Source organism: Myotis myotis, unplaced genomic scaffold (genome assembly GCF_014108235.1).
Source record: "Myotis myotis isolate mMyoMyo1 unplaced genomic scaffold, mMyoMyo1.p scaffold_m19_p_40, whole genome shotgun sequence".
In the NCBI taxonomy this organism is placed as follows: domain Eukaryota; kingdom Metazoa; phylum Chordata; class Mammalia; order Chiroptera; family Vespertilionidae; genus Myotis; species Myotis myotis.
The window spans coordinates 1,944,622-1,968,455 of record NW_023416347.1 but is presented as its reverse complement, the minus strand read 5'-3'; the positions used below and the strand labels follow the sequence as shown (position 1 = coordinate 1,968,455).

The following is a 23,834-nucleotide window of genomic DNA, read 5'->3' as shown; positions in this document are numbered from 1 at the left end:
TGACCACTGGATAGACTGGCTCTTGGATCTCCAAGGAGGTGCAAAGTCAGCCACTGCCTGGGGCCACCCAGCAGGAGCTACAGAGAGATCTGCAGATTCCTCTTCTTTTTTGGGGGTTTGGAGGTGCCCAGATGAGGAGCAGCTGTGAAGTAATGCAGACTGCTGACAAGCCTTAGGCCTTCTTTTGAAAGCTCTGGGGTTCTCTGATCCAGCTACAGTTTGAGAGGTTTTTAGGTGGAGAAAGGCCAGGCCATTGATATGCAAAAGCCTGTGTGCACAGCTTGGGTGGGATTGTAAATTGGGTGGGGCGTGTTCTCATGGAATCACCAGAGTGGAGCAAACCGCAATGGCTGCCAGTCTGCTTTGCCTCGGAGAGGTCCTGGGGTCTGTGTCCCAGGGTCTGTGTCCCATGGCCCCGTGCAGGAACAATGAATGCTGCAAGCATCTCTGCGAGAAAGCTGCCCTCACGTTCTGGCCTGATGACAGACAGTACAGTTTCTCTCCGTATGAGTCTGGGTCCCCAAATTCTCCCCGGAACTGGAGTTCAGAGCAGTCAGAAGTTTGTATCGCCCTCCCAATTGAAAAATACAACAGTGTACACAGCTGCCAGCCCCTTTCCTGTGCACCTCATCCATACCTCAACACTTCCACACCTCTGTACCTCTTACCGGACCCAATGCGCCTTTCTCTTTTCTTCTAGTTGTAGAATTTCCACTCAGCCAGCCTTCCCGTGGTTCTGGATGATATTCGTTTTGCCTTTTAGTTGTAGTTTTAATGTGGTTGTGCGCAGCAGTAAGTTCAGGTGTTTACCTATGCCGCCATCTTGGTTGTTCTCCAATATTTTTATTGATTTTGGAGAGTGAAATGGAGAGGGAGGGATAAAAACAACAATGATGAGAGAAAAATCACTGATTAGTTGCCTTCTGCACGACTCCACCCACACACTGGGAATTGAGCTTACAACCTATGTATGTGTCCTGACAAGGAACAGAACCAGTAGTATCACATGAGCTCATCATTTTTGGGATATAATGAACAGCATAAATTGAACAAAAATAGATTCAGAGACATAGAAGCATCGAAGAGACTGTCAAACTTCAGAGGGAGGTCAGAGGAGGGAAGGAGGGGGTATGGGATCAACCAAAGGACTTACTGGTATATGCATGCATATAAACATAACAAATGGACACAGACACTGTGGGAGTGATGACATGTGCTGAGAGGTAGGGTGGCTGGGAGTACTCATTGGGGGAAAAAGGAGACATATGTAATACTTTAAACAATAAAGACTTGAAAATAAATAAAATAAATATCAAACAAAACAAAAAAACCATGACCTCCTGGTTCATAGGTTGAGGCTCTATCATGGAGCCACACCAGCTTGGCTACATTATTTTAAAATTTACAAAAATACATGTATTTTTTATTGTTGATAGTATTATAGATGTCTCCCATTTTCACCCTTTGTATATATTCTTTGGTGGATCTCTTGCATTCTCCTCTTCCCCTAGGAGATCTGTCAGTCTGTTCTAGTTAGCCAGGCCTCTGGTCCCAACCTCTCCCTCCCCAGGCGTCACTCCCTGTGCCACAAAATCTTTATTCACCCAAGTCATTGGCTGGGATGCCAGTAGTTCCCTGCGCGGTGGAGGAAACTACATTACCCAGAAGGAAATGCGTCCACGTGGGCAGAACTAAAGGGCATTTGGTGTCTGCGCATTTGGTTAGGGCGGGACTTCCACCTTCCTCCTCAAGGTGGTCATTTTAACCGCAAGTCTTTTGTTCACAGACTCCCAGGCTTCAGGGCGCTGGTCGTGAGGAGGAGGCGGCCTGGGAGGCAGCGCGCCTGCTGTGCGGGGTGTGTCTGAGGCTCCTTGAGCCCAACAGCCCGAGATTGGGGTCCCCGTGCCCCCCGGACTCCTCTCTGCTCACAGCGTCCCGCAGCCGGACCCCATTTCACCCTCCAGCCTTGGGGACCGGCCTCTCAGGTCCCGCCGCCCAGGTCCCAGCGCTCAGAATGGTGAGTCCCTCGTGGGTGACACAGGGCTGATGGGGGAAGAGGGTGAAAGGCTGCAGGGCCGCCTTGTAAGGACGTGATGGTGCGACTGCGCAGGGAGGACTCGGAACCCGGGCCTGTTGTGGGTCTAAAGGCAACAGAGAGACGAGGTGAGGTTTTGCACGAGGAGCTTTACCTTCACTCTCAGAACGCTGGGGCCATCGATACTAGGTTCGCGGAAGGAGGAACACGCGGGTCAAAAGGAAGAAGAATCATGGATTTATTAGGCCACCTGGAAAGGGGACTTGGGAGGCAGAAGCTGGTCCCGAGGCTGCCACAGCCTCACTTGTCTGGTTTTGCTGCTTTTCTGGGCCTGGAGCTGAAATAACTGAGGCCTAGATGTGATCCTTAGGGAGGAAAAGGTCAGGGGTCTTAGTTGCCTGACTTGTTATTTGCTAGGGGAGGGGAAGTTACCCTGGGGGCGAGGTTCTTATTTCCCAGTTTTGCCCCTTGCTGGCATCTGGAGCTTTCTTGTAGGTCCTGAGGCAGGATTTCCAAACGGGTAGAGCAGTAGTTAGGCCCCGTGCCAGTTACTACCTCTGCTGTGATGCCCAGGGTTATGAGGAGAGGGATTATCTGAACTGCGCTTTTGTGTCGGATATGGTGGGTTATGGGGACAGGTAAAGACTGATTATTGGGTGGCTACATCTGCATTGGGTGAGTGATAGATGAGGGTAAGGCGGAGTCTGGTAGGCCCAGCCTGGTGGCTGTAATTGTCAGGGGACTCCAGCTCATGTGATAGAGGTGTTCCGGGGATGGGTTTTAATATGGAAAGGTGGAACCATGGGGTTTGCTCTGATAGTTTAGCTGCAGTGGGTGGTTAGGAGTACCTGCTAGGGGCCTTGCCATTGGGACTGTAAATTACTTGATGGGTGGATTTCCTTTAGGAGGACACAGTCCCCTGGCTGTAGAGGAGTAGGAAGATGTCTCCCATAGAAGGTGGAGGGAGGACTTGATCAGCATGTTCTCTCAGTAATTGTTGAATGAGATTTAAAATGGGGACATAGCCCTGGCTGGTTTGGCTCAGTGGATAGAGCGTTGGCCTGTGAACTGAAAGGTCCCGGGTTCGAGCACACGTGCCCGGTTTGTGGGCTTGATCCCCAGTGGGGGATTTGCAGGAGGCAGCTGATCCATGATTCTTTCTCATCATGTATGTTTCTGTCTCTCCCTCTTTCTTCCTCTCTGAAATCAATACAAATATATACAAATAAATAAATAAAAATAAAATAAAATGGGGACATAGACTCCGAGAAGGGTCTCTGTGGAGGGAAGTTTCCTAATAAGATGGATCTTCCATACATGAGTTCAAAGGGACTAAGAGAGGAGGGTGCATGGGGGGATTGCCCTGCTGTGCATAAAGACTAGACGTAGGAGAGGAGTTTAAGGTTCTTTAGTTTTGAGAGTTAATTTGGTTAGGTAGGACTTAACTAAGGAATTTGCCTTTTCTACCTAGCCTGAAGATTGGGGCCGGGGGAGTGTGTAAGTTCCACAGGATGTTCAGAGTGGAGGAGACCTGTTGAGTTATTTGAGATATGAAAGCAGGTCCATTATCTGATTGTAATGAGGTGGGGAGCCCAAATCTGGGAATGATGTGCTGAATGGGAGCTTGTGTGACCCTGATGGAATTTTCAGAAGCAGTGGGGAATGCTTCTACCCAGCCTGAGAAAATATCTACGAGGGTTAAGAGATGTTTGTTTTGTTTTTTTATAGGTATGCGAATGAAGTCAGTTTGCCAGTCTTGTGCAGGGATTTGGCCCCTTGCCTGATGAGTGGGGAAAGAAGGGGGTCTGATCTAACCTGTCCTTGGGGAGATACTGAGTGACAAGTAGAACAGGTCTTGGTGACCTCTTACAGTAGGAAGGCTAGGCTAGGACAGGTGATGAGGGGTTGTAGGAGTTGTAAACGTATCCTATAGGTAGGAAATTTTAAATAGCCTGTAAGCTATCATGGGCCTGTCCCTGGGGCAGGATATATTTTCCCCGACAATTTTAACCGTGGACCTTCCTGCATAGCCCCAAGAGCTACTTGGGACTGAAGTTCCTCTGGAGGGTATTTGGGTGTTATATGAGGTGTAGCTAAGAGTTGGGGAGACAGAAGCTTCCTCTGAGCTGCTGCTTGGCCTCCTGTCTGCTCTGTTATTTCCCTTTATTGCGGGATCATTCCTGACTTGAGTCCTTTGCAGTGTATGGCTTTTAAGAAGGCGAGAAAAGGGGAGAGAAGTTCCTAAATACCAAGCAGGAAGACCTGTTGAGCTTTCAATGATAGTGTCAAGAACTGTGAATGAGCGGTGGAAATAAAGAAAGTCTAGGCTCAGATATAAGGACTTAAGACAAAGGAGAGAGCCTGGGTGGGTCTGCTTTAGCTTACTAGGAGAGAAGGGGTCTCTTAGGACGTCAGGGGTGGGCAGGTCCTGACTCACTGGACAACACAAACCTTCTCCCCTTAACAAATTACACACTTTAAACACACTCTTACTTTCAAGAAACTATAGATTCAACTAAATACAGGAGACTTTCTGTAATAAAAACTAAGAGCAAGTGAATTAAAACATGTCTAGCAGTCAATGTTTCAGTATTTTATGCTATTTTAAAATATCTAGATGTTTATCATTTAACTCAGCAATGCTCCAAAGCCTTTAAGATACCAAAGACTTTGGAAAATTATGTGTATGCACATGAGGCTGGAGAAAAGGCAGGGGGAGGAGGGAGCAGGCCCTGCAGCCTGTTCCCAGTCCTCCAGCTGCTTTGGATTTAAAACTGCCACATTTTTCCTAACAGATAACATGCTAAGGTTTGGGTGATAATGAGTTCAGCTTATGATAGTAGCCGGACTGTTAATGCTGGGGTCCAACCCCAGCAGGTCCAGGGGTCCCCAAAGGTGTGGACGGAGTCAGCGAAGAAGGAAGGACACGGAGACAGCGTTCAGTTGATCAGCAGCCTAGCCAGGATCTCCAGCCAAGTTCTGTTTAGGATCTCCAGCGAAGTTCTGGTTAGGATCTCTAGCCAAGTTCTGGTTCGGTTCTCTTGCTAGGTTCTCCAGCCAGGTTCTGTAGCCATGTTCCCTCGCTAGGTTCTCCAGCCAGGTTCTGTCACTAGGTTCTAGTCAGGTTCTCTTGCCATGTTCTATCCAGGTTCTGTAGCCAGGTTCTGTCTCCAGGTTCAGTCACCAGGTTCTAGTCAGAATCTCTTGCCATGTTCTATCCAGGTTCTGTAGCCAGGTTCTGTCTCTAGGTTCTCCAGCCAGGTTCTCTCGCTAGGTTCTGTCTCTAGGTTCTGTTGCCAGTTTCTGTCCAGGATCTTTTGCCATGTTCAGTATCTAGGTTCTGTCTCTAGGTTCTGTGTCTAGGTTCTGAGTCTAGGTTCTGAGTCTAGGTTCTGAGGCCAGTTTCTGTCCAGGATCTTTTGCCATGTTCTCTCCAGCGAAGTTCTTCTGTCTCTTGTTTCTGTGTAGGTTCTGTGTCTAGGTTCTGTGTCCTGTTGTCTTGTTACATCTGTATTTATACCAGTTGATTCCAATCCTATCAATCTCTATTCCAAAGGTTAGGGCGTTTATCTCCATTCCAGGGAGTAAAGATTATGTAGCTTAAGCATGATTGTTCGTAGTTAAAGTGATTAATTACCCGCCTGGCACTTAGTTAAGGGGTTTTATTCCCTCCCTAACTTCAGGGGAAAATCCCTACCTGGGGAAACAACCTTTCTCAGAGAGGTGACCTTGGTTAAAACACATAGTGCCAAGAAGGTGAGCAAACTTATTAAGAACAGTATGCCATATATGCCAGGTCCCTTGAAACAGCAAGGATGGACCGGCTCCCGGCATGTTAAGTTGCTAGTTGTGCAGTAAAGAGAGTTGTTCTTTGGGAAAAGGGGGGAGTTGGTGAGAAGGTGCTGAGGTCAGAGCAGTTCTCAGAGCATGAAAGGGGTGAGAATGCTGGCCTTGGGAACTAAAGGCTCAGGAAGGAGCCCCTTTGCCATGTCATGTCACAGAAGAGCTTTGTGGGAAGCCTGAAGTTGGGAACTCAGAGGCAGCTGTACCCAGTGAGCCTAAGAATGGAGAGTATTTCTTGTTCAGAGGAGGGGATAGTCTTGGTGGAGATAAGGCATTTACAGTCTAAGGAATGGTGCGGCTTTGTGGGGTGAGAGTGAAACTGAGGTAGGTGACTGTCATTTGGGATAACTGGGTTTTGTAAGAAGATGCGCGGATAAGAGGATGCGCGGTAGCCCTGGTCAGGCACTGGAGTAGAACTAGAAAACAGTGAATGGGGGCATTTAGTAAGATGCAGTGTAGAGGTGAGGTGGCTAATGGCTGTGAGGCTAACCTGTCAACCCTGTAACAGAGACTAAAGAGGGGACAACGGTCCCAGCTAATTTGGGGAGGGCAGAATAAGTGGCCGCAGTGTCCGTTAAAAAGGAGATTGGTTTACCTGCCACCACATCGTTACCTGAGTCTCTGACTTGGTGCTGTAAGTCTGTGGGACCTTGTCAGGGCCTGGGTAGCTTCAGTCTTCGGTGGCCAGTAAGGAGGTCTGGGGGCTCCAAACCGGGTCCAGAGGGTGGTCTTGCTGAACTGGCTGATGTCTGACCTGGAGGGGCCAAACTGCAGTCTGATTTCCAGTGGCCTTCCCTTCCACACCATGGGCAGGGCCCATGGGTTTGAGGAGGACTTGATCCAGTGTCTGTCCTTGTTGCATTGGAAGCATGGGCCCAGAAGAGTCTTAGCCCCTGACTTACCCTTGTTTGGAGGACCAGCACTTCATTTGGGGTTCGTGAGAGGTAGCTAGGAGCTGAAAGCCCTTCGTCTGGGTCTCAGCCTTGGCCTGATCTCATCTTTGTTTTTGGATTTGGGGCTCCATGTCCAACCTCACACAGATTGAGAGGCATCTCAGGTCTTTTTAAAGACCTTAAAGGCCAGGTTAACGAGGTCTTTTTGAGGGGGTTGTGGACCTGTGTCTAATTTTCTAAGTTTATGGTGTATGTGGGGGGCTGGTTGGTATATAAAAAGGGTGTTCAGAAGAAGGGTTCCTTCTGGGGAGGTGGGTTCTACGGTGGTAAATTTGTGTAAGGCCTCCGTGATGTGGGAGAGGAGGAGGGCTGGGTTTTCATCAGGGCCCTGAGTGATTTCATTAAGTTTGTTATAATTGACCGCCTTATGGGCAGCCTTTTGAGTCTGACAATGAGACAGGCTACAGAGCCAGCGCCCTGGAGAACTGACCTGATAGCCCCATCTTGGGTCAGTTCTGGGGATGTGTTAGCGCCAACCTGGTTGGCCACCGAGTCCTGTCTATGGAGGGCACAGCGTGTTCCTGAGCTGCTACAGATGTGCTCCTTCTCCTCTGGGGGGAGAGAGGACGACAGGATGACTTAGATCTTATGACAGGTTAGGCCATAGGACTGGGTCAGGTACTTAAATTCCTTAGTAAAGGTGGTCAGGTCGGTGGAAAAAGACCTGAGATGCCTCTCAATCTGTGTGAGGTCGGACATGGAAAATGGGATGTGTACCCAGCCAGTACCCTCCGTTCCTGCTCCCTTCCTCGGGAGTAGAATGGGCGCAGGAATAGAAGCAGCTATTGAGGAAGGCAGTCTTAGGGTGGCCCTAGAGCAAGTGTTAGGTGGGAAAAGGCTGTATTGGAGCTCAAGTTCTTGGGATTTGGGCTCTCAGGGGCTGGGGGAGAAGGTGGTTTCAGGTTAAGAGGGTCTGGGAATCTATCACAGATGAGGGAAGAGATGTATAAGGGAGTGGAGGTCGGTGGTCTGCTGGGTCAAAAGTAGATTCAGCCCTAGCCAGTTTGGCTCAGTGGATAGAGCGTCGGTCTGTGTACTAAAGTGTCCCAGGTTTGATTCTGGCCAAGGGCACATGCCTGGGTTGCAGGCTCGATCCCCAGTAAGGAGGATGCAAGAGGCAGCTGATTAATGATTCCCTGTCATCACTGATGTTTCTATCTCTCTGTCCCTTTCCTTCCTCTCTGAAATCAATAAAGAAATAAAAATTTTTTAAAAAAACCAGAGTTGTCCTGAAGATTTAAGCTAATCAATTAAAAAAATAGTAGCTTCAGAATCAGAAGTGTTAGGGGTATGATGTTTTGTGTGAAGGAGAAAGATCTGATGGGTAGAACAGAACTGAGAGAGAGGATTGGGACTGGAGGGTGAAAAAGGTCTGGACGTAGGAATCTCTGACGATTTTCCATTCTGGTGACAGCAGTTATCGAAATTGTGCAATGTGTTAAAATTAAAAGTGCCATTTTCAGGCCATTGAGACTTCTCATCTAGTTTATATTGTGATCAAACAGTGTTGCAAAGCAATATGAGGTGGTTGGGCATGGTCTCCCCGTGAGTGTGCAGAGGGAGTGTGGCATGGCCCACGAGAGAGGAAGGGTGAGTGACAGACCACAAATCCAAAGGTAACTGTTTAAGGCAGGTGTCCCTGCTGCTAAACAAAATCACCATAAGACATGAGAGGTGACCCTCTGAACTGGGTGTCCTCAATCCAGAAGGACCCATAGCCAAATGGCTGAAGAGTCTTCTGGCTTAGTGGTAGGACTTTTGAGACGAGAGGCTTTCGAGAAGTCAGTGAGAGAGAGTAGGCAGAAGACTCCAGACGAGGGAATTTGTGGATTGTCACTAGAGAAGATTGGCTGGTGTGGGATGGAGGGTCAGCAGTGGAGGAGCGGCTCCCGATCTTGCATCCTCCTTGGTTGGCTCGGGAGGGTCCATAAGAGAGGGAGGCCTAATTGAGGCCGGCAATCAAGTTACATGAATTGGATTTGGAGGTAAGTCCAGGTTGAGTTGCCACTGCCTACTGCTCTCTAAGTAGCAAACTCGGGATGACCGAAGCTGGGGTGATGGCTCCTCACAGAACCCTCCTGGGTTTCAGCACCAAATGTTAGGGTCACCAAAGAAGGAATGCATGAGGCCAAAAAGGGTAAAGAATTATGAATTTATTCGGTCACAACCTGTCAGTTGTCAGTTTTTGTTGAGGGCTGATACCATGATCATTAGAAACACATTAGCATACATCAGTGTAACCTGGGCTTGAAAATCTCCACTGGCATTAGGAAGGAAGAAGGTAGGAGACAAATATGTTACAGAATGGTGAGTTCGAATTTTGGAAAAGAAGGTGATTAGAAAAAAACCAGGCCTCATTATGGCATATTTGTGTTGTCTTTGAAGTTGTGACTTTGTGAAAGAGGCTGTGTGAGAGGAGTGTGTTTCAAAGAATGATGTGACAGGTAATGCAAAGTGATGGACTCAGCATCATTCTGTGAGTGAGTTCCAAAGGGTGAAGTGTGATGCCATCCCTTTCTGAGTCTTGGAGGGACAATCTGGGGCACTTCAAGGGAAGGCCTGATAATACCAGTGTCAAATCACTCACACTTCCTTTATACCCAACATCTCTTCCTCCCCTGTTTTGTGGACATCAACTGTATTGACAAGAGGCAGTGTGGCCTACATGTGAGGCCCAGAGGTCAGTTATCTTCTATCTGCTCAGCCTTTATTGTTGTGGGAAGACACATGATCAATTGGCATATAAGGAGAGAGTTACTTGATGGGACAGAGGCCTGATACCTCCTTTGATGAAGGTAGTAGAGGGAGAGATGTGGAGAGTGGGGAGTATGACAAACAAAATAATTGGAGAGATGCTGATCATGGGCTGTACTGTCCCCATTATGACAGGATATGAACTTTGAGGACGTGGCCATTGCCTTCTCTCAGGAGGAGTGGGGGCTCCTTGATGAGGATCAGAGACATCTATACTGCGATGTGATGCTGGAAGTTTTTGCACTTGTATCATCTGTAGGTAAGATTTGCACATTCTCCTACTGTCCTGAGGTGATGGCCTCTCTTCCTTTATTCTCCAGATGCAACTTTCTCTCTCCCACAGCCAAACCATGGGCTCTGCCAATTTTCCCCACTTTCTTATAATAGGTGCTATGAATGCATGTGCTGAGCTGTGTGGAGATCCCTGAGCAATGGACTCACCAAGCACCCCTTACACCCATTGCCTCAGAGAGTGCAGGAAGTGTGTGGAAGTCATGAGTCTTGCAGACAGCTTCATAGAATCCAGCTTAATTTCCTCTTCCTGGGAGGGTGACTATATCCAGGTCCATGGCATCCACTTCTGCACCCTTCCTCCAGCTAAAGGTCATTGGTGCCTGCCTGTTCCTGGTGTGGTCTTTACTTACATGAACCATGGGCAGTTCTTGTGAGACTCTCCTTCCATTGTTTTTAATATTCTCTTCCCTGAATACTATTGCATGCTGAGTTGCTCTGGCTTCTCACCTCCGTTGTCTTTCATTAATACTCAGAATATTTAGGTTTTATGCACTTGAACAGTAGAAAGCGCAGGAAGAACACTCTTTTTTTCACAATATGAACATACAGGATGATCTCAAAGGAGGCTTTGCTCTGTTGAGTGGCAACTCGAAAAGTATGACATAAGGGCTGTGTTCAGATCATACCAGGGACCTGCTCATTTCCCACAGTGTTTAGTTGCAAGTGCCACTGGCGACAGCTCATTTCTACCTTTTCTTTCCCATCTTTGACATGTTGCTGACTTGTCATTTCATCTTTGACTTTCTGACTTTTGTCTACCTTCACTTTTGTGGTCTTTTTGCATCACGTGTCCCCCTGCAAGTCTTTCTCTGCAGTATTCTTCAACATTGACCTCCACATGTATTATGAGGTGCGTATATATTTATTTATATAAATATATAAACCTATCCATTTATTGAATTACTAGAAGCCCAGCACACGAAATCATGCACGGGTAAGGCCCCTAGGCCTAGCCCCGCCACTGCCAGTCCCCAGTCCAGCCCCTGCCGCTGCCACCCACCCCAGTTCCTCGTTTGCCATCCAGCCATTAAAAGAACAGCCCTCTCTGCCTTAGGTGCCTTGTGCCATCAAAAGACACCTGGCCCTTTGCTCCCTTTAAATAAGTAAAATAAACGCCCTCTCTCTGTACCTGTCTCTTCTCTCCCTTGTGAATCCTTTCATAGCTGGCGTCACCAGCCAAAACCCTAACAATGACGTGGGAAACTCAACCAGGAAGGGAGTAGGTGCAGGGAACCAGGGCTGCCCCCTTGCTCCTGCCCCGCCCTCCTACCCTCCATCCCTGTACTGGCCCAGCGGCCTGGCTCGGCCCCTCCTCCATCGCAGAACCGCTCAGCTCAAGCTCTGGCCCCGCCCATCCCACAGGGAGGAGCATGCGCAGTTTCTTGCAGACATGGACGTGGCTGTGGAGTAGGGAGGAGGCGGATTATTCCTGAGGAGGGTGTTTCTGTTTTGAAGCTGATTTCTCCGTCCACCTCCCCGCAATGAAGGCTGAGGGTCGCTGCAGGCGCTGAAGTCCTTATTGAAGTCTCCACTCCATAGCATCTCACAGTGGTGAGTCCACATCCCAGGAGGCTGTGCAGTGGAGGCACCATGTGCCTTTCCGAAGAAACTTAGGATCAATCAGTCGGAGCCTCTCGCCCGGAGGGGAAGGACCAAGAGGTCTGCCTTCCGCCCGCTCGCCAGTTCCCGGTCCTACTCTGCTGCCACCCAGTCCAGTTCCCTGTGGTTCCATGGTGGCCATCCAGCAATGGAAGCCTGCGGGCTGCAGGGAGGGACTGAGAGGTGGTCACTGCACCTCATAGCGACTGGTTGATCGGTCGTTCTGGTTGTGACGCCTGGGCTTTTATTATATAGGACTAGAGGCCCGGTGCACAAAAATTTGTGCACTCGGGGGGGAGTGGGGTCCGTCAGCCCGGCCTGTGCCCTCTCGCAGTCTGGGACCCCTCGGGAGATAACGACCTGCTGGCTTAGGCCTGCTCCCGGGTGGCAGAGGGCAGGCCTAATCCCTAGGTGCAGCCCCTGGTCGGGCTCAGAGCAGGGCCAATTGGGGAGTTGGGGCGCCGCCCCCTGTCATGCACAGAGCAGGGTGGATTGGGAGGTTGCGATGCCACCCTCAGTCACGCTCAGGGTAGGGCCGATTGGGGGGTTGGGACACCGCCCCCTGTCACACTCAAAGCAGGGTCGATGGGGAGGTTGCGGCGCCACCCCCTGTCGCGCACAGAGCAGGGCCAATCAGGGGGTTGGGGAGCTCCCCCCGTCATGCACAGAGCAGGGTCGATCAGGGGGTTGGGAGGCTCCCCCCTGTCACGCACAGAGCAGGGTCGATCAGGGGGTTGGGGAGCTCCCCCCTGTCACGCACAGAGCAGGGCCCATCAGGGGGTTGGGGCGCCACCACTGTCACACTCAGGGCAGGGCCGATGGGGATGTTATGGCTCTACCCCATCACACACAGAGCAGGGCCCGTGGGCGGGGGGGGGTGAGGAGGGGTTGGGGCGCCGCACCCTGTCACACACAGAGCCACAGGGTGATCAGGGGCTTGGGGAGCTCCCCCCTATCAGGCACAGAGCAGGGCCGATCAGGGGGTTGGGGCGCCTTCCCCTGCCAGGAACAGAGTAGGACTGATAGGGAGGTTGTGGCCCCACCCCCTGTCACACACAGAGCCGCAGGGCGATCAGGGGGTTTGGGCGCTGCCCCCTGTCACGCTGATCCCAGTGCTGGGAGGCCTCGCGGCTCTGCTGATCCCGGTGCTGGGAGGCATATTACCCTTTTACTATATAGAATAGAGGCCTGGTGCATGGGTGGGGGCTGGCTGGTTTGCCCTGAAGGGTGTCCTGGATCAGGGTGGGGGTCCCCACTGGGGTGCCTGGCCAGCCTGGATGAGGGGATGATGGCTGTTTACAGCTGGTCACACACCCTTCAGGGTGGGGGTCCCCTCTGGGGTGCCTGGCCAGTCTGGATGAGGGGCTGAGGGCTGTTTTCAGGCTGGGACTGAAGCTCCCAACTGCTCCTTTTTTTCTTTTTTTCTTTTTTATTCTGGTCCAGCTTTAGCCTGGCTTCAGCTCTGAGGCCTCAGCTGCTGAAAGCAGGTATCTGGTTTGTTTAGGTTCTATAATCGAAACTCTGTATCAACTCCAGCTCTGAGATCCCAGCTTGCTGAAAGTTGGTTTCTGGGGTTTTGTTTAGCTTCTATATTTGTTACAATGTTTCAAACTGCAGGCTCAGAGGCCAGCAAGGCAGGCGGGGAACGTTGGTTTCCTCCGTCACTGAAGCAAGCAAGCCTCATGTTCAGTTTAAGCTGCCTGGCTGCCGGCCTCCATCTTGGCTGGCAGTTAATTTGCATATCGCCCTCATTAGCCAATGGGAAGGGTAGCAGTCGTATGCTAATTACCATGTTTCACTTTTATTAGATAGGATACTTGAAATAAGGTGTAACTAACATTCTTTTAAAAAATTCTTTATTGTTTAAAATATTACATAAAATATTATATGTGTCTCCTTTTACCTCCATTGACCTCTCCCTGGCCACTCCCACCACCCAGTACATGCCTTCAACCCCTAGTGTCTGTGTCCATTGGTTATGCTTAAATGCAAGCATACAAGTCCTTTGGTTGATCTCTTAGTCCTCCTCTCCCCCTGCCTTCCCTCTGAGGTTTGAAGGTCTGTTCAATGCTTCTCTATCTCTGGATCTATTTTTGTTCATCAATTTTATGTTTTTCATTATATTCCACAAATGAGTCAGATCATGTGATATTTTTCTTTCTCCAACTGGCTTATATCGTTTTGCATAATGCTCTCCATGTCCACCCATGCTGTTGTAAATGGTAATAGGTCTTTCTTTTTTTATAACAGTGTAGTATTCCATTTTGCAGATGTACCACAGTTTTTTAATCCACTCAACTGCTGATGGGCCCTTAGGCTATTACCAAATATTAGCTATTGTAGATTGTGCTGCTATGAACATAGGAGTGCATATGTCCTCTCTGATTGGTGTTTCTGAGTTCTTGGGATATATTCCTAGAAGTGGGATCATTGGGTCAAATGGGAGCTCCATTTTAAACTTTCTGAGGAAACTCCATACTGTTTTCCACAGTTGCAGCACCAGCCTGCATTCCCACCAGCAGCGCACAAGGGTTCCTTTTTCCCCCACATCCTCGTCAGCACTTGTCATTTGTTGATTTGTTGAAGATAGCCATTCTTAAAGGTGTGAGATGGTATCTCATTGTCATTTTGATTTGCATCTCTCAGATGATTAGTGACTTTGAGCATGTTTTCATATGTCTCTTGGCCTTCTATATGTACACTTTCAAAAAGTGTCTAAGTCCTTTGCCCTTTTTTTTTAATTAAATCTTTATTGTTCAGATTATTACATTTGTTCCTCTTTTTTCCCCCCATAACTCCCCTCCTCCCAGTTCCCACCCCACCCTCCGCCCTCACTCCCCACCCACTGTCCTCATCCATAGGTGCACGATTTTTGTCCAGTCTCTTCCCGCATCTCCCACACCCCTTTCCCCCCCAAGAATAGTCAGTCCATTCCCTTTCTATGTCCCTGATTCTATTATAATCACCAGTTCATTCTGTTCATCAGATTATTTATTCACTTGATTCTTAGATTCACTTGTTGATAGATGCATATTTGTTGTTCATAATTTGTATCTTTACCTTTTTCTTCCTCTTCCTCTTCTTAAAGGATACCTTTCAGCATTTCATATAATCCTGGTTTGGTGGTGATGAACTCCTTTAGCTTTTCCTTATCTGTGAAGCTCTTTATCTGACCTTCAATTCTGAATGATAGCTTTGCTGGATAAAGTAATCTTGGTTGTAGGTTCTTGGTATTCATCACTTTGAATATTTCTTGACACTCCCTTCTGGCCTGCAAAGTTTCTGTTGAGAAATCAGCTGACAGTCGTATGGGTACTCCCTTGTAGGTAACTGAGTTTTTTTCTCTTGCTGCTCTTAAGAGTCTCTCTTTGTCTTTTGCTCTTGGCATTTTAATTATGATGTGTCTTGGTGTGGTCCTCTTTGGATTCCTTTTGTTTGGGGTTCTCCGCGCTTCTTGGACCTGTAAGTCCATTTCTTTCACCAGGTGGGGGAAGTTTTCTGTCATTATTTCTTCAAATAGGTTTTCAATATCTTGCTCTCTCTCATCTCTGGCACCCTTATAATTCTGATGTTGGTACGCTTGAAGCTGTCCTAGAGGCTCCTTACACTATCTTCGTATTTTCGGATTCTTTTTTCATTTTGCTTTTCTGGTTGGGTGTTTTTTGCTTCTTCACATTTCAAATCTTTGCCTTGATTCTTGCACTCCTCTGATCTGCTGTTGGGAGTCTGTATAGTATTCGTTATTTCAGTCCGTGTATGCTTAATTTCTAGTTGGTTCTTTATCATAACATCGAGGGTCTCATTAGATTTCTTGAGGATCTCACTACATTTATCAGCGGCTTCTAGACAGTTCTTAAGAGACCTTAAAAGTGTGGTTCTGAACTCAGTATCCTCCATTGACAGTTTTGTCCTGTTTCTTTGTCTCCGCATTTTTTATGCTTTCTTGGTGCACCCCCTAGTGGTCTTTGTGCACAGTCTTGTTGTAGTTAAGCCTTGATTGTTGTCGGCAATACCGGGGGAGATTTGACCTCCAGGCTAACTGGCTATGAGAGTCCGCTGTATCTGCAGTGGGAGAGCTTCTGTGCTGGATCTCTAGGGCGGTGCTAATCTAGCGTTTGCTTGAGGCTATCCGGCAAATGGCTCTGCGCAGGGGTTGGGCGGGGTGGGTCCCTGGGGATCTACAGTGCGGGCGGAGCAAGCAGTTATGGCTGCTCTCAGTTCCGTCCCTAGGGGCTCTGCCTCACAGAGTCCCAGCAACCGCTGCAAACCTCGGAGAGAAACTGTCTTCGAGTTCCGACCAAAGCCAGACAGTCCCGCTTCTCCCGTTTGAGTCTGGGTCCCTAGAGACTCGCCCGGATCTGGAGCTCAGAGTCTGAAACTCCCTCCCGATTGAAAACAACAACCGCGCCCTCCACCTCCAGCCTGCTCCACGTGCACTCCGCACCTTAGTATTTCACTTCAGCACTGCACCTCCTCTGAGTCTGGGTATGATATTCTCTTTCCTCCTAGTTGTAGAATTTCCACTCAGCCAGTCTTCCTGTGGTTCTGGATGATGTCCGTTCCGTCTTTTAGTTGTTTTTTGAAGTGGTTGTTCAAGGCAGCAATCTCCGGCGTTAACCTATGCCGCCATCTTGGTTTCTCCCCCAGACATTTCTGTCCTTTGCCCTTTTTTGATTCGATTGTTTATCTTCCTTTTGTTAAGTTATATGTTGGAGATTAAATCCTTATCGGAGTTAACATTGGCAAATATGTTCTCCCATGCAGTGGGCTTTCTTGTTTTGTTTATGGTTTCTTTTGCTGTGCAGAAGCTTTTTATTTTGATGTAGTCCCATTTGTTTATTTTCTCCTTCGTTTCCATTGCCCTAGGAGCTGTTTTGGTAAAGATATTGCTATGACATATGTCTGATATTTTGCTGCATATGGATTCTTCTAAGACTTTTATGATATTCCATCTTACGTTTAAGCCTTTTATCCACTTTGAGGAATATGTCCATTTCTTGGTTGACAAGTTTGTTGGAATAGAGTTGTCCATAGTGTGTTTTTTTAACAATCCTTTGTATTTCTGTGGGTTCTGTTGCTATTTTGCCTCTTTCATTTCTGATTTTTTTTTTTTAAATCTGGATCCTCCGTTTGCTTCTTGCTGAAGCTGGCTAGAGGTTCGTCAATCTTGTTTATCCTTTCAAAGAACCAGCTCTTGGTTTTATTGATCTTTTGTATTTTTTTGTTGTTGTTCTCTATGTCATTTATTTTCACTCTAATCTTTATTATTTCCTTCCTTCTGTTCACTCTGGGCTTTTCTTGTTGCTCTCTTTCTAATTCTTCAAGTTTTAGAGTTATATAACTTATTACCAGCTTTTCTTGTTTTTTGAACTAGGCCTGTAATGCTATGTATGAACTTCCCTGTCAGGAATGCTTTCACTGTGTCCCGTAGATTTTGAATTGTTATGTTTTCATTGTCATTTATTTCCAGGTTGTTTTTTATTTCTTCTTTGATCTTTTTGGTAACCCAGTCATCGTTTAATAACATGCTATATAGCTTCTACGTGTTGGAATTTTTAAATTGGTTTTATTGTAGTTTATTTCTAATATTATGGCATTATGATCTGAAAAGATTATTGATATGATATCAATCTTGAATTTGAAGAGACTTTGCCTGTGTCCCAGTATGTGGCCTGTCTTTGAAAATGTCCCATGTGCTCTTGAGAAGAATGTATTTTCTGTAGCTTTGGAGTGAAATGATCTAAAGATGTCAATTAAGTCCATATGATCTAGTGAGTCGTTTAGGATTGCCGTTTCTTTGCTCATTTTTTGTCTAGAGAATTTATCCAGTGATGTCAATGGGGTATTAAAGTCCCCTACTATGATTGTATTGGCATCGATCGCTCTCTTGATATCTTCCAGAGGTTTTTTTTATGGATTTGGGTGCTCCTGCATTGGGTGCATATATGTTTACCAAAGTTATATCCTCTTTGTATGGATGCCTTTAGTATTATGAAGTAGCCTTCCTTATCTCTTGTTATGGCCTTCACTTTGAGGTCTATTTTGTCAGATATAAGTATTGCTATCCCAGCTACCTATTTCATTTCCATTTGCCTGAAAGGTATTTTTCCAACCCTTCACTTTTAGTCTATGTGAATCCTTTGTTCTGAGGTTGATCTCTTGTAGACAACATATATATGGGTCATGTTTTCTTATCCATTCAGCCACTCTGTGTCTTTTGATTGGAGCATTTAGTCCATTTATGTTTATGTTTAAGGTTATTATTGATAGGTACATGTTTGTAGCTATTTTTATTCTTTATGCCTGTATTTCTTCTTCCCTTTCTATTTTTTCTTTTTACAACAATCCCTTTAGCATTTTTTGCATTGCTGGCTTGTTGGTAATAAACTACGTTAGCTTTTTTTTTTTTTTTTTTGTCTGTGAAGCTCCTTATTTCCCCTTCAATTTTGAATGATAGCCTTGCTGGATAGAGTATTCTTGGATTCAAAGCCTTGCTTTGAATCACTTTTTATACTTCATTCCATTCCCTTCTAGCCTGATGTATTTCTGTTGAGAAATCATTTGATAATCTAGTTTGAGATCCTTTGTAGGTAACTCTTTGTCTCTCTCTCTCTGACAGCCTTTAAGATTCTCTCTTTGTTGGTAACATTTGCCATTGTAATTTTGACATGTCTTGGTGTGTGGCTTTTGGGTTCATCTTGTTTGGAATTCTCTGTGCTTGTGTGACTTTTCCATCCCAAATTTGGAGTCTTCTGTTATTATTTCTTCAAATATGCTTTCTAATCCTTGCTCCTCTCTTGTCCTTTTGGCACTCCTATTATACATATGTTACTTTGTTTCCTGTTGTCCCAAACCTCCCTTAGGCTCTTCTCCTGCTTTCTAATATTTTTATCCAATTGCTGCTCAGATTGGGTGTGTTTTTCTGGCCTTTCTTCCAACTCACTAATTCAGTCCTCCGCTTCTTCTAATCTAATGTTGAAAGTTTCCATTGTGGTTTTTTTTTTTTTTATATTTTATTGATTTTTTACAGAGAGGAAGGGAGAGAGATAGAGAGTCAGAAACATCGATGAGAGAGAAACATCGATCAGCTGCCTCCTGCACATCTCCTACTGGGGATGTGCCCGCAACCCAGGTGCATGCCCTTGACCGGAATCAAACCTGGGACCTTCAGTCCGCAGGCCGACGCTCTATCCACTGAGCCAAACCGGTTTCGGCACCATTGTGTTTTTTATTGTAGTTATATCAGTCTTGATTTCCTTTTGATTCTTATATAAGTTGTTGGTTTTCTCATCCATCCATTTTATCAACTGTATGGCTCTTACTATGAAATCTTTTTCTGACATATTGCATGCCTCTATTTTATTTAGTTCCTTTTCTAGCAATTCCTCCTTTTCTTTCATTTTGGTTTGTTACTTTGTCTCCCCATTTTTGCTCTTACTGACGGGTCCAGGCACAGAGTCCTGAGGGGCCTATGGCTGAAGTGGAGGGCTTGGTGGGAGGGTCACACACCTGAGAGTCACCGGAGAATCCAGGCACTGGGACGCGAGGGGGCCGTGGCTGAAGTGGTGAGTTGGTGAGAGCATTGCACACACTGGGACTCACAGGAGCCTGTGGCCAGGAAAGCTGCAGTCCTGGTGTTTGTGCGTCTGCAGCTGAGATAGCAGGTCTTTGGATAGAGTGGCTATAGGGTCCCAGGTGGTGTTTGAGGCCAGTCTCAGTGTTAGTAGGGATAGGCTCCTAGTCTTAGCAGCTGTCCCCTTCAAGATGGCATGGTTTCTGAGCCAGAGTTTGCTGCCCAGGAGTGCTTGCAGCAGTAGCAGAGGTTCCCCTTCTAGGGGAGCCCAGTCTTCAGGCTCCTGAGACTCCTGGAGATCTAACTGCCGTCATATATCCACACACTTCCCTTTTACTCCCTCACAGCCATCCTGCTGGCCACCATCCTCACTCCCTCTGTAAACAACATTCTGCACAACTTACCCATGTCACCAGCAAACAAGCCCTGCTGAATTCTGTTGGCAAAAGAATGACTCTGTAATACCTCTTCTGTTCCATGTGGCACTTGTCACGTATGTATCATATTTTGTTTGAGGTCCTCCTTGTTTTTGAACTTCAGCAGCCCAGAACTTCATAGCTTCATCTTGTAAATTCTTCCTGCAAATCTTTTATTTTCATCCAGTTGCATGAAGCCGAGGTAATATGAGCAACACACTTTTGTAATGGGTCTTCCCCCTGTTGCCACAGTCAACTTTCATTTCCTCACCACTTTTCTGTTTGCAGGTTGTTGGCATAAAACAGAAGAGGAGGAGGAATGTTCTGATGCGAGTGTTTCTGTACAAGTGGAGTCAAAATTCATGGCTTCTAAGACAGTGCCACCAACCCAGAAGACCCACCTCTGTAAGCAGTGTTTCTCAGTTTTAAAAGATATTCAACTGACTGAGTCACAAGCAGCATACTTTGAGCAGAAAGCCTTCTTCAGTGACACATGTGTGAGAAACTTCTGTTCCAATGCAAACCATCACCAGCAACAGAGGGATACCAGTGGAGAGAAGTTCTGGAAAGAAGCTATGGACAGGGACTTGTTTGTGACCAGGTGCAGCTACTTGTCAGGGGTACCTTCAACTACTAGGGAGGCTGGGAAAGACTGGCCAGCCAGCTCAGGGTTGTTGCAGCCCCAGGCATCTCTTGACACTGAGGAGCCTCACAGGGGCAATGAGATTTCACAGAAATTTCACAGTGTAAAAAGTCATCATCAGTGGAACAAACATGAAAGTGCTGCAAGCCACAGACATAAATTTGTTCAACATCAGGGTGTCTGCTCTGATGAAGTGAAATATGAGTGTAACAAATGTGGGAAAGTTTTTAGATGTATCATTAACCTCACTCAACATCAGCGAGTTCACACTGGAATTATGTCCTATGAGTGTACTGATTGTGGGAAGCTCTTCCATCAAAGATCTTCCCTCACTAAACATCATAGAGTTCATACTGGAGAACAATCTTTTGAATTTAGTGAATGTGGGAAATCACTTAGGTGCAGTAATTACCTCTTTAACCAGAAGAGAGTTCACACTGGAGAAAAGACATATCAATGTAGTGATTGTGGGAAATCCTTCAGTCAAAACTCTAACCTCATTCAACACCACAGAGTTCACACCGGAGAAAAGCCATATGAGTGCAGTGATTGTGGGAAATCCTTCAGTCAGAACTGTTCCCTCATTAAACACCACAGAGTTCATACTGGAGAAAAGCCATATGAGTGTAGTGATTGTGGGAAGTCCTTCAGTCTGATCTCTACCCTCACTACACACCACAGAGTTCACACTGGAGAAAAGCCATATGAGTGTAGTGATTGTGGAAAGTCTTTCAGGCAAATCTTTGCTCTCACTGAGCACCAGAGAATTCATATGGGGGAAAAGCCATATCAATGTAGTGAATGTGGAAAGTCCTTCAGTCATAGCTCTAACCTCCTAAAACACCACAGAGTTCACACTGGAGAAAAGCCATATGAGTGTAGTGATTGTGGGAAGTCCTTTAGTCAGAGCTCTGCCCTCATTAAACACCACAGAGTTCATACAGGAGAAAAACCATATGAGTGTAGTGATTGTGGGAAGTCTTTCATGCAGTTCTGTAGTCTCACTGAGCATCAGAGAGTTCACACTGGAGAAAAGCCATATCAATGTAGTGATTGCGGGAAGTCGTTCAGTCAAAGCTCTAATCTCATTCAACACCACAGAGTTCACACTGGAGAAAAACCCTTTGAGTGTAGTTTATGTAAGAAATATTTTAGCCAGAAACATAGCCTGATTAGACATCTGAGAGTTCACACTGGAGAAAAGGCTTAAATATCCAGATCATATTTTATCTTTCTCACTCAGAATGGCAATACTGAAGGAGATACTTTGGGACCCATTTACTAAATATAAGCTCCTTTTTTAGAAAGATATACAGGCAGTCCTCAGGTTACGTCAGACTCAATGTACGTCATTTCATGGTTACGTCACCATCTCCCATTTACAGTATTTATAAAAAAAAAGTTCTGTTTTGATGTATGTACATATGTGCTTTATGTTTTCTATTATTTATTTACCACAAGTAAAGGTCAAGAATTGTTATCTTTTTTTTTTTACTGTTTCACTTAATTACTGCTGTGTATGTGCTCAATGTGAGTGACGTAGGTACTTATGTAGGTGGGTACATCGCACTGTAAGAACAGATCTCCGACATAACCCAAAGACCTACTGTACTATGCTAGTTTCCTCATAAGCTTCAGGTACAACTGAGACTTGAAGGATCTGCATTTGTCAACCTGCCCAGACCTAATATCCCATTGATGTCACTGCGAGTATTTGTGGCTGAACAATTTCACCTCTACCACATGAAAAACGTGCATCGGTCACAACACCTGTGTGCTTAGGGGACATGAATTTTGTGTTCTCACTTGTGCTGGAGGAAATTAAGATTTTTCTGAGCTCTTAACAGGACCTTCATTCTTTTATCTTTGGCTAGGGATTGGAACTGACCCAGGGTTCATCCAGAGCACCCGTCCTTAATTAAGAAGTGCTGCCTCTGTCAGGGACACTATGGTTCTTACATTATGTTGTAATGAATTGTTTCCATTCTAATTCACTAGCTTGCAAATTACTTGCTGTCCTCTGCTCCCATTTATGTTTTTGTAAATGTTTTTTTTTTTTTTCTTTTGTACCTTTAGTTTGTTGGTTCTATTCACTGCCTGGGATGATTTGAAAGGAAAGTTGTGATCTGTCAGCGTGGAAAGGTAAATGGATATGTTAGGGTCCCAAACTTTCCGTGCTTTGGAAGGCACAGCATGACAGAAAATCACTATTTGTCCAATATTGGCTTATTTTGTATTGCTTCCCAAGGCTGTAAAAGAAAGTGTACATGACTTTGTGGTTTTAATTTGAAATTAGGTGCCTCTTTTATTGGTGAGATCACTGGTCACCCTGAAGAGGAAGCCTTCGTTATGCTTGTACAAACAATATGCATTAAAGTTTGTATTACATAAGTTTCAGCAATGTTTAGAGAACTATTCTATACGTGCTCCAGAAAGGCCATGTGCCATTATGTATGAAATTTCATAGGCTGTTTTCATTTGTTGTGAATCTCTGAGGTGGAACTAATAGGGACAGAAACACTTGTTTTCATAATCATGGAAGAGACTGCAGTTGAACGAGATGAAAAGTACCTCTTCTGGACATTAACCCATAATTATTCCAGGGCCTGTGGCTTGTATCATCTTTTAGGACATTCTGAGGACCTCCATAACTTTCCTGTAGCTGAAATCACTGGCACACAAAATAATATAAAGGTGCTGTGAATTCTGCTGGACCCTCTAGGGTATGCACCTCAAGGTTGTTGCTTGACAAGCAAGAACTCAAAGCTAGCGAAAGGATATATATATATATATATATATATATATATATATATATATATATATATATATATAATGCAAATTGTCCCCTCAGGGATTTGCACAGGAGACGGTATTCTATCGCTCGCTATGACATGTGCTGACCATCAGGGCAGTGTAGAATAAAGGAAGGCCCCATCCGGCAGCCAGAAGGCCCCGATTGGCCCTGATTGCTGGCCAGGCCTAGGGATTTTACCCGTGCATGAATTTCATGCCCTGGGCCTCTAGTAATCCTATAATCAGTTCCAAGGTATGTCTTTTGTAAGCAGTCAGCATTCCTGTTGATTCCCATGGCAATAGTCTTCACTGCTTGCCAATACTTGCTGCCACTGAGGCAAGGCTGTTTCTCCCAGGAAATAAGACTTGACATGCAATGAAGTGTACTTTTCTGATGTGTACTATTTGGTGAGCCTTGAAATAGAAATAAAATTGTGAAACTGTTAAATGCAAAATAAATTCACCTGTACCTCATACACAGGATGGGGCAAAAATAGGCTTACAGTTGAAAGTACTGCAAACACAGAGATTATTCTTTTTAAAAAATAATTTAGAAAATACTTTTATTCATTTTGGGGGTGTGGGGGAGAGTGAAGCAAGGGGAAGAGAGAGGTAAACATAGATCTGCTGCCTCCTGCACGCCCCCTACTGGGGATCCATTTGGGGATGTGCACTGACCTGGAATCAAACCAGAGACCTTTCAGTGAATGGGATGACACCCAACCAGCTGAGGATACTTGATGAGGCAGAGTTTATACATGTATTATTATTATTAATTAATGTATTATTTTCCATACCAACAACTCTAAACCTACTTTTGCCACATCCTGTATTTTCCTCCAGCCCTTTTATAATCTCTTTTTGTGCCTTCCTCAGTGCTCCATGCAGTCATTGATTTCCCTTCCTTTAGAATAGAATAGTTCATAATGTT

The 23,834-nt window shown here is 46.0% G+C and overlaps 1 protein-coding gene across 10 annotated transcripts; it reads left to right on the top strand.

The window, feature by feature from the left end:
* Positions 1–1,734: 1,734 nt before the first annotated feature.
* LOC118654993 (zinc finger protein OZF-like) lies at positions 1,735–23,487 on the top strand. Of its 10 annotated transcripts, XR_004967169.1 has the most exons (5): positions 9,720–9,844; positions 11,242–11,430; positions 19,399–19,669; positions 19,756–19,872; positions 22,187–23,487. XR_004967169.1 is itself a non-coding variant. In XM_036306325.1 (4 exons), exons 3-4 carry the CDS (start codon positions 19,529–19,531, stop codon positions 21,318–21,320), a joined length of 1,581 nt encoding a protein of 526 aa, XP_036162218.1. In that variant the 5' UTR covers positions 2,003–2,017; positions 9,721–9,844; positions 19,399–19,528; the 3' UTR covers positions 21,321–22,178. The 10 variants fall into 10 exon arrangements, 9 of the variants coding, with proteins under 9 accessions (XP_036162214.1, XP_036162221.1, XP_036162218.1 ...); XM_036306325.1 differs by lacking the exons at positions 11,242–11,430; positions 22,187–23,487 and adding an exon at positions 2,003–2,017 and having other exon boundaries at positions 9,721–9,844; positions 19,399–19,544; positions 19,756–22,178; XM_036306323.1 differs by lacking the exon at positions 22,187–23,487 and having other exon boundaries at positions 19,399–19,544; positions 19,756–22,178.
* Positions 23,488–23,834: the final 347 nt, after the last annotated feature.